At 45.7% G+C, this 9885-nt stretch overlaps 1 protein-coding gene across 1 annotated transcript in view; it reads left to right on the top strand.

Annotated features, from left to right (window-relative positions):
• Window positions 1–1068: 1068 nt before the first annotated feature.
• The window catches only part of zfc3h1 (zinc finger C3H1-type containing), a 41408-nt gene continuing 32591 nt past the window's right edge, over window positions 1069–9885 (top strand). The window contains 11 exon segments of the mRNA XM_080028434.1: window positions 1069–1527; window positions 3547–3757; window positions 4392–5207; window positions 5455–5636; window positions 6553–6731; window positions 7937–8131; window positions 8181–8330; window positions 8771–8932; window positions 9022–9188; window positions 9191–9216; window positions 9444–9555. Coding sequence (XP_079884560.1) covers window positions 1192–1527; window positions 3547–3757; window positions 4392–5207; window positions 5455–5636; window positions 6553–6731; window positions 7937–8131; window positions 8181–8330; window positions 8771–8932; window positions 9022–9188; window positions 9191–9216; window positions 9444–9555 — 2536 coding nt within the window. The 5' untranslated portion in view covers window positions 1069–1191.

Raw genomic sequence — 9885 nt, 5'->3', positions numbered from 1 at the left:
GGTAAAACAAATAAGTTATTTGTCCCACAAGCCCGGTCTGAGCTAGGAAAGACAGCTTTTAGCTTCAGTGCCCCTGACTCCTGGAACAACTTACAGCAACACATTAAAATGAATACCTTCATATCCTTTAACCAATTAAGACATACTATCTCAATTCTGCCAAACTCTACCTGTAACTGTTTTGATTAGGCTTTATTGTACTTTCACTGATATCATTTTAATAGCAGTAACAGGATGTTAAATTACGTGTTCGTTTATTCGGAAATATGGAAGGCAAAAATAAAGGATGACTGGAGAGAAGTTTCCAAGTTCTTAGAGGATGTTTAATGAAGTGATATCACAGAACAGGTTATGCAGCCTTCAGGGACAGGAGAAGTCAAAAAAGTGAAGTCCCTTCTCGACAGCAAGGGGTTTTATTATCTCTAACAAAGTGGCAATTTATTGTTGCCATGTGTGTTTGGAAACATCCCCCTCTCTCTCCCGACGTCCTCTGCTGACCTTTAGTGACTGGGTTAAGCTCCCCAGTCTTGCTTGGCCCGAAAAGGCCTTTGCGTTATCAGGACTCAGGAATGTTGTTATCAATGGGAGAATCAGGTTAGGTTTTATAGCTCCCTTCCAAACCTTCTCTTTATCAGTTGTTGTGTATTTGATGTGTTTGCATTGAATATTGTGTTTGTTTGTATTGTTGTTTTTGTTTCTCGACATCATAGTAAACGGAGGTCACCGCTCAACTGATCTCTCGAGTAAACATAAAAGTTTAAGGAAAATGCCATAGTGATTTTTTTTCTTTTAAAAGGCCTTGATATCATAAAAATATAAATAACTGCTTTAATTAACAAAAACTGAAAGTTCCTCGGACCACCTTTAAAAAACATACAAAAATAAACTATTTAATAACAAACATAAAAAACTGTTTAGAATAATATCAGGATAATATTAACAATTAAAATTATTTTTCTCCTTCATGTATTCCACAAAAAAAAATCCCTTTCTGAATGGGTCTCGCGTTGTCTCGTCCGTCTCGTCTTCTCGCGAGAGTTGCGTTGTAGCAGCAGAACCGAAGCTAACCGTAGTAGCCACCGGAGCGCACCGATCGCCCTCGCGTTAACTGCCCGTTTAACACGTCACTATGAGCCCGGCGCATTGAGAGACGAACCGGTAACCGTGTATCAGTATTAACCTTCACACGCCATGGATCCAATCTGCGCCATTCCCCCGCCAGAGGAGCTGGAAGACGGGGAGATCTGTGACGACGAGGCCGATGACAGAGCCTCGGGCTGGCCTGGGGAAGGGAGGCCGATTCACGACGCTCAAACACGGCCACGGCACCTCCACAACCACCCGCTTCACATGGGCCCACCGCCGCCTCTCATGCCGCCTCTTATGGGCCAGCCGCCGCCAGATTTCCGCCTGTTGCCGCCGCCACCACCGTACCACCGGCCTTTCCCTCCGGTCCACAGGCTGCAGAGCGGGCCAAGCGGACCGGACCGACCGCCCCCAGGCCTGGGCCCTCACGGAGAGATGAAGGCAAGGCTCATCTACCGTATATTATAGCACATATAATCAGTCAAGGGTTTAGCTTAAAGACCTACTTCACCGGTGGGAATATGAAGGTGTATTGAACTTTGAGATCCTATGTAGTATAAATGTGCAAACATTTTAGAAATCGGTTCACCCTAGCATGAGAAAAGGCAGAAAGAGTGTTTTATGGTCTCACTGTCTAACCCTACATTTTACTAGTGTGACATCACACATGGGAAAATGTAGGGTTTGGATTAACAGGACAGCTGGGCCAAGGGAAGACTGAGGAAAGAAAAACCTCATTCATTATATTATAATAGTGATTTTATAATGATAGAAAGCCGGTTCCTTATGGGTGAAGTATTCCTTTTCTTGGTATTTCTGGCTTTTAGAAGATAAACATAACACATGATTCAAGATAAACGCAGGAAGATTGTCATTCTTTAGCCTAATGGTTGTGAAACAGGCCTGTGTGTGTGTGTGTGTGTGTGTGTGTGTGTGTGTGTGTGTGTGTGTGTGTGTGTGTGTGTGTGTGTGTGTGTGTGTGTGTGTGTGTGTGTGTGTGTGTGTGTGTGTGTGTGTGTGTGTGTGTGTGTGTGTGTGTGAGAAACGGGCCTGACCGAGGTTATTGGGTAACATTTCATGGAAAAAGGCCAGGGTTCTCTACACAGCCCATGTCATCATTCCAGGGTGTAGCTGTCTTACCCGGCTTGGGACCGTAGATAGGACATAAACATTATCTATACCAAAGCTCGGGACAGGACGGAGCCGCTGAATGCTTTTTAAATCTGACAGGTTGATATATTTGTAAGGTTTTGATCCCGAGGGAAAGTCTGACATGATGTTTTCCACGGTTGGAAATTCTGGATTTTCTCCATAAAGACCAGACTGCCTTGATTACAACAGGCTGTTGAGCAATACGCCTTCAAGCTGACGACATTTACTCTATTGCCACTAAAAGAAGGTTAAAGAAATATTAAAAAGTTCCTTGTAGCACCTTTAAAGGGGTAGTTCAGGATTTTAGACATAGGGCCTTATTCCCAAGTTAGCCTTGGTGTTCTTTATCAGTGGAGACCGTTTTCAACACATTTAATTCAGTCCTTCTAGTTGCAGAGTGCGCTCGTGCTAAGCTAGCGTACGGCATCGGGGGGATACCTAGCCTGCTACTAAAACAGTCTTACCCACTCCACAGTACACCTGAGGCTAATCAATTATAACGCCAGACTATCGATGTAAATGTCTGTGTTGATAGAATAATTTTAGAAATAAAACCAACCTCGCATCGCATGAATTATGGCATTTTGAGGGACTACTTTCTTAGCAGCAGCGGACTTTTACTTTGCTGTGTAACCGAATCACTACAGCAGAAAGTAAACAGAGCAGCGTGGGACAGAAACTGAAACTGCACTGCCACCAGTCTACCGTCATTCTGTCCCGGTTCTCTGCTGCAGCTCCAGCGGGGGCTGTCTCTACAGACGCTCTTTCTCTTTCTGCCCTTTGAGCATCCCTCTCAATTCTTCATCAGTGTATTCCGGCTCGTACAGGTACGGGCAGCAGCAGGTAAACAAACTATTATAGAGCCTGTAACCTAGGTATTAGTCCGCCGCTGCCGCAGCCTACAAGGAATAAAGTCCCTCAAAATGCAATATGCGAGGTTGGTTTTATTTCTAAAATTATTCTATCAACACAGACATTTACATCGATAGTCTGGCGTTATAATTGATTGGCCTCGGGTGTACTGTGGAGTGGGTAAGACTGTTTTAGTAGCAGGCTAGGTATCCCCCCGATGCCGTGCGCTAGCTTAGCACGAGCGCACTCTGCAACTAGAAGGACTGAATTAAATGTGTTGAAAACTGTCTCCACTGATAAAGAACACCAAGGCTAACTTGGGAATAAGGCCCTATGTCTAAAATCCTGAACTACCCCTTTAAATGACTGTTTAAAGGTGCACTCTGCAGTTCCTGGGGATATTTGTGGATTTGTTTACAACCCTAACATGTTCATTTGTCTTTGTGTTTTCATCAGGACCAGAGTAGCAGTAGTTTCTGGGAGCGGAGCCATGGAGCTTTGGGGCGCTTCAGACAGCGAGGCATGCCCAACGGAGTGAGGGGCGGCTGGGGTAGAGGCAACCAGAGGGGAGGGGGGGGGAACCAGAGAGGGCCCATGCCACTGTGGTACGAACCCAATGACAACCACAGCAGCAGAGACCAGCACATTGACTCTCCCAACAGGAAACGTATCCTTCACTGTAAAGCCTCTAAACTTAAAATCATATCAACCATGTGTTCCAAATCTCACTCTTTCTTTTTCTTCTTTTTTCTATTCTACATACTACATCTGACCATACAAATAATCTAGTTAGTATGCAGTATGCTACAACTGGGACATACTTTAACTTATTTATTTCATCCTAACATGGCTCCTTGATCTTGCCTCTTGCTTTTATATCCGTCTCTACCCCGTTTGTTTTCACTCGGAGGCTCCGTCGATCACTTCCGGTGCGCACTGGATTGTGGGTCAGAATCGCCCAAATAGCATGCTGTTTTCAACACTAAAAATCGCAACCAGTTGTAGTAGACATCCGTGTTTTTTTTTTGTTTTTTTTAAGATATTTTTTGGGCATTTTTATGCTTTATTGATAGTGCAGAGAGACAGAGGTGAAATGGGGCAGAGAGGGGAGTGACATGCAGAGAACGACCGCGGGTGGGAATCGAACCCGGGTCTGCTGCTGGGCCCGGCCCGGGAGGGGGACGCCCTACCAACTGAGCTAAAGGCGCCCCTACATCCGGGTATTTTGTAACCATCCTAAATCTGTATTTGATCAGCATGTTGGTTTGTACAGTTCTCTGTCCTTAACCTGTGACCTTCAGAGAAGCCAGTGGGCCGCACGGCGGGTAGGAAAGGCCAGCACATCGCGCCCCGCCCCGACCCCCCCGTCCTGGACGAGTCCTTTGAAGACCTGCTGTCCAAATACAAACAGATCCAACTGGAGCTGGAATGCATCCGCAAAGAGGAGACCATGGCCCTGGAGCCCGCAGCTGTCCCTGCTCCTGACACGGACACAGCTCACCCCCAAACCCCTAAAGAACTAACCCTGATGAACCAAACCCCTGAAGAACTAACCCTGGTTAACCAAACCCCTAGTGAAGCCGCCCTCCTAACCCCAGCTGTTATGATCCACACCCTTACAGACACAGAGCTATTGAACCCCGTGCCAAACTACCCCTCAGAGCTATTGAACCCCGTGCCAAACTACCCCTCTGCTTCATGCCAAGACGCCATCGTAGATTTAGTCCCTACAAATTCCTCCCTCAGTGATCCAGCCAATGAAAACGCTGCGATTATAAGCCACACCCCCCAGAATGAACCAGTCCTTGTTAACCCCTCCCCTAACGATGTAGACACAATAGGCCACACCCCTAATAACGAGTTAGCCCTTACAGACGCCAGTGTTACACAGACTGTATTAGAACCAGCCTCAGCAATAGACCAATCAGAAGAGGCCGCTGAGAGGAAAGTGTTCCAGGCCTTTAACATCAAACCTCTGCGTCAGAAGCTTCCTCTGCCTGTTCACCTGGTGGGACAGGTGAGAGGGGGCGGGGCCAACGGACAGGTGAGAGGGGGCGGGGCCAACGGACAGGTGAAAGGAGGCGGGGCCGAGGGAGAGCAGCAGACGGCAGGGGAAGGTAGGTTTCAACCACTTTAAAATGATCTATTTTTTATTTCATTGAATTTCTTTTAGATTTCAACATCATTCAGCAATCTAATTCCAGTCATATATTCATACTTCATACCTCTGTCTGTCTGTCTGTCTCTCTCTCTGTTTGTCTGTCTGTCTCTCTCTCTCTGTTTGTGTCTCCCTCTCTCTCTCTGTTTCTCTGTCTGTCTCTCTCTGTGTTTGTGTCTCTCTCTCTCTCTCCCCCCCCCCTCCAGGTGAAGCAGTACAAGTTAACTCGGAGGCAGACAGACAGTCAGACAGACAGGCAGCCGATGGAGAGCAGACAGCTGATCCTGAGTCAGTGTGCTGTGGAGACGATCAGAAATGTCTGGATCCGTGTGTGTGCTGTGATGAAGAGTCGGCCTCTAGTGAGGAGTCCCTGGTCTGTACGGACAAGGTGAGATGCTCTCTCTCTGTCTCTCTGTGTCTCTCTCTGTGTCTCTCTCTCTCTCTCTTTCTGTCTGTCTCTCTCTCTGTCTCTCTTTCTCTGTCTATCTGTCTCTGTCTCTCTCTCTCTTTCTGTCTCTCTCTCTCTCTCTCTCTCTCTGTCTCTCTCTCTCTGTCTCTCTCTCTCTCTCTTTCTCTGTCTCTCCCTCTCTCTTTCTCTCTCGCTCTCTCTCTCTTTCTCTCTCTCTCTTTCTCTCTCTCTGTCTGTCTCTCTTTCTCGCTCTCTCTTTCTCTCTCTCTGTCTGTCTCTCTCTCTCTCTCTGTCTCTCTATCTCTCTCTCTCTCTCTGTCTGTCTCTCTCTCTCTCTCACACACACACAAGGTGAGATGTTCTAAGAATGAATAGATGAACTTTTAGGGGTGGTAAGGATCTTCAATAAATATATTGTGAGAAAAAAGACTATTTATGTAAAACAATTGTGATTCATATCTTCTACGATTTTTTTTATCGATTCATAATCATTTAAAAAATAATTTCTGTATTTTGACGGTGCCGGTAATGTTGACTCACCTGTAAATCATGTGTCTCCAATGTACCAGTATTTACCTGTGTGTGGTGGTGATGTAATATACCAACCTTTACCTGTCTGTCTCTCAGCCAGTTTAAAAGATGTGTGTACCAACCTTTACCTGTCTGTCTCTCAGCCAGTTTAAAAGATGTGTGTACCAACCTTTACCTGTCTGTCTCTAATAAACCAGCCTTTACCTGTCTGTCTCTAATGAACCAGCCTTTACCTGTCTGTCTCTAATGAACCAACCTTTACCTGTCTGTCTCTAATGAACCAGCCTTTACCTGTCTGTCTCTAATGAACCAGCCTTTACCTGTCTGTCTCTAATGAACCAGCCTTTGCCTGTCTGTCTCTCAGCCCGTTCAGAAGGTGGAGGAAGAGGAGATGTCTGAGCTTCAGCTGCGTCTGCTGGCTCTACAGTCAGCCAGTAAGAAATGGATCCAGAAAGAACAACAGGTGATGAAGAGAAGCAAAGACCGCAACGCCAAGGCCCCCGCTGTGCCCCCCCCACCCAGCAGACAGAGAGTCACCACCAGGTCTGTTAAACATGCAGTGTGTAGAATTTTGGGTTTTATTTCCTAGCAGATTTTGTAGAAAACAATTATAATATCCATAAGTACATTTAATTTAGTGCATAATAGCTGACATTTTTTTTTTAATTATTTATTTTTCTCTTAGAAAGGGTCTCATATAAGTCCATATTTCTGCATATTTTGGACCAAGGCCTAGTGCCGCCATCTTGAAAGTGTCATAGTTGGAATGTCATCAGGTGCATTGTTTAAAATGTAGAATTGTTCTTGTCCTTGAAGGCCACTGTAGCTTCTGTTATTATTCTAAAGGGGTGGGGTTACCCAGGGAGCGTTGCATTCTAGAACTTTGTAGAACTTTCTTGATGATGTCATATTACACACTGCACCTTTAACACACATTTAAACACACATAGAACATGCCTACTAAACAGCTCTAAACACACACATAGAACATGCCTACTAAACAGCTCTAAACACACATAGAACATGCCTACTAAACCGCTCTAAACACACATAGAACATGCCTACTAAACAGCTCTAAACACACATAGAACATGCCTACTAAACAGCTCTAAACACACATAGAACATGCCTACTAAACAGCTCTAAACACACATAGAACATGCCTACTAAACACACATAGAACATGCCTACTAAACACACATAGAACATGCCTACTAAACAGCTCTAAACACACATAGAACATGCCTACTAAACAGCTCTAAACACACATAGAACATGCCTACTAAACACACATAGAACATGCCTACTAAACAGCTCTAAACACACATAGAATATGCCTACTAAACAGCTCTAAACACACATAGAACATGCCTACTAAACAGCTCTAAACACACATAGAACATGCCTACTATAGATCTAAACACTCATAGAATATGCCTATTCTACATACTACAGCTGACTATGAAAAGCATCTAGTAAGTTAGTCATTCTAGCGCCCCCTCTGGACAAAAGCGGTAGGGTTTTTACCACGCCAGCTGTTATTGACAAAGGCATTAAGGAAAACTATACAAAAATATCATTCTTTGCACTGATGGTCTGGTTTGCTGTTTCATGTCATTTATGATCACCAGAGGAACAATTAGACTGTTTCAGAAATATTTAAAGGTTCCTCATAGCACTTTTAAAATGTAATTTTCTTTGTAAAAAGTACAAAAATAAAGATTAGATTATTTTTTTTCTCACTACAGGTCGGCTTCCACCGCTGCAGCTGCTGCTGCTGCTGCTGACAGGAGCAGAACACGGGCCCGGCCTTCAGAGACTCACCGGGCCAAACCCAACCCCAGAGCTCCAGACAGGGACAGAGAGAGGCCCAAAACTACCAGAAACCAAGCCCCAACCCAAATCGGCCGCAAAATCAGCCAACAAGCCTGGCTCAAAACCTGGTCCTAAAGCTGCCGTCCAGCCCAGTTCTAAAGCCCTGTCTACCCCCAGCCCCAGAGGGCAAACCCAAGCTGGGACCGGGGCCGAGGCCATGGGCCAAGTCTGTGACCACACCCAGCCCCCGCGGTCTGGACAGGGCCAAGGCTGTCACCACACCCAGCCCCAGAGCTACGGAGAGGGGGCACAAGATGATCAGTCCAGGTATCACATCTTGGTTCTCTTTTGAGTTGGTTTTCAGGCACTTAAAGGTGCTCCGAGGAACTCCAAGTCACATATTTTTCCAATTTCTTTTTACGTATTTGAAAGCTTTTTGGTGACTTCTTGAACACACAGCTGGTAGGGGAGAGTGGGGTGTGTTGTATATGTATATGTGATGTATATGTATAAGCTTTTTGGTGACTTTTTGAACACACAACTGGTAGGGGAGAGTGGGGTGTGTTGTAGGGGAGAGTGGGGTGTGTTGTATATGTATATGTGATGTATATGTATAAGCTTTTTGGTGACTTTTTGAACACACAACTGTCAAAGTGATTTTATTGTGACATTTTTTTTCCATCTTTAAACTTTTTGGTGATTTTATTTTTAATTTTTTCACTTTTCTCCAACTTTGTATTAACATTGTATTAACTTGGTCCTATCAGGCTCTCTGGCAAGCAGGCCTACAGGAAGCAGCAGCTGAGGACATGGAAGCAGCAGAGACAGAGAGAGACAGAGGAGAAGAGGAGACAGGAGGAAGAAGCCAGACCCAAGCCTGGTTCTGCATTCACACCTGGACCTGGACCCAGAACTATACCAGGCCCAAAGTCTGCTGTCATTCGGAGTCCGTGGGCTGTGTTGGCAGGGCTGGAGAGAAAGAGGGATGAAGACAGGAATAGGGATGACTTGAGAAGAGGGATGAGGAGAGAAAGAGGGAGGAGGAGAGGAAGAGAGAGGAGGAGAGGAAGAGAGAGGAGGAGAGGAAGAGAGAGGAGGATGAGCGGAGGAAGAGATGGGAGGAGATCAGGAGGATCAGAGATCTGTCGAACCAGGATGAACAGTACAACAGGTTCATGAAGCTGGTGACGGCCGGCAGAGCACACGCAGCAAGGTGAGACACACACACACACACACACACACACACACACACACAGCAAGGTGAGGGACACACACACACACACACACACACACACACACACACACACACACACACACACACACACACACACACTCAGCAAGGTGAGGCACACGCACGCACGCACGCAGCAAGGTGAGGGAACACACACACACACACAGAGAGAGAGAGACACAGCTTACTAACAGTGTGTGTCTCTTCAGTCCAGAGACAGGAAGTCTTCAGTGAAGAGCCTGGACCAATCAGGAAGCCTCTACCAGTATGACAACTACGATGAGGTCGCCATGGAGACCGACAGCGAACCCAACTCACCCGGTAGGCTGTCTGTCTGTCTGTCTGTCTGTCTGTCTGTGTGTCTGTCTGTCTGTCTGTCTGTCTGTCTGTGTGTCTGTCTGAGTGAGTGTGTTTTCACCCGGTAGGAAAGAAAGAAGCCTTTATAAATGATTCCACTGACGTCATCTGTTAGTAATTCTGCATCGCATTTATTTAAAAATACATTTTAAGGTTTTTTTTTTAATTAACCATTTTCTCTCTTTGTGTGTGTGTCTCTCTCTGTCACTGTCTCTCTATCTCTCTGTCTCTCTCTCTCTCTCTCTCTCCCTCTCTCTGTCTCTCTCCTCTCTCTCTGCGTCTCCCTCTCTCTCT

The sequence above is a fragment of the Ammodytes marinus genome, assembly GCF_949987685.1.
Source record: "Ammodytes marinus genome assembly, chromosome: 5".
Classification (NCBI taxonomy): Eukaryota; Metazoa; Chordata; class Actinopteri; order Uranoscopiformes; family Ammodytidae; genus Ammodytes; species Ammodytes marinus.
This window is presented reverse-complemented; position numbering and strand designations above follow the sequence as displayed.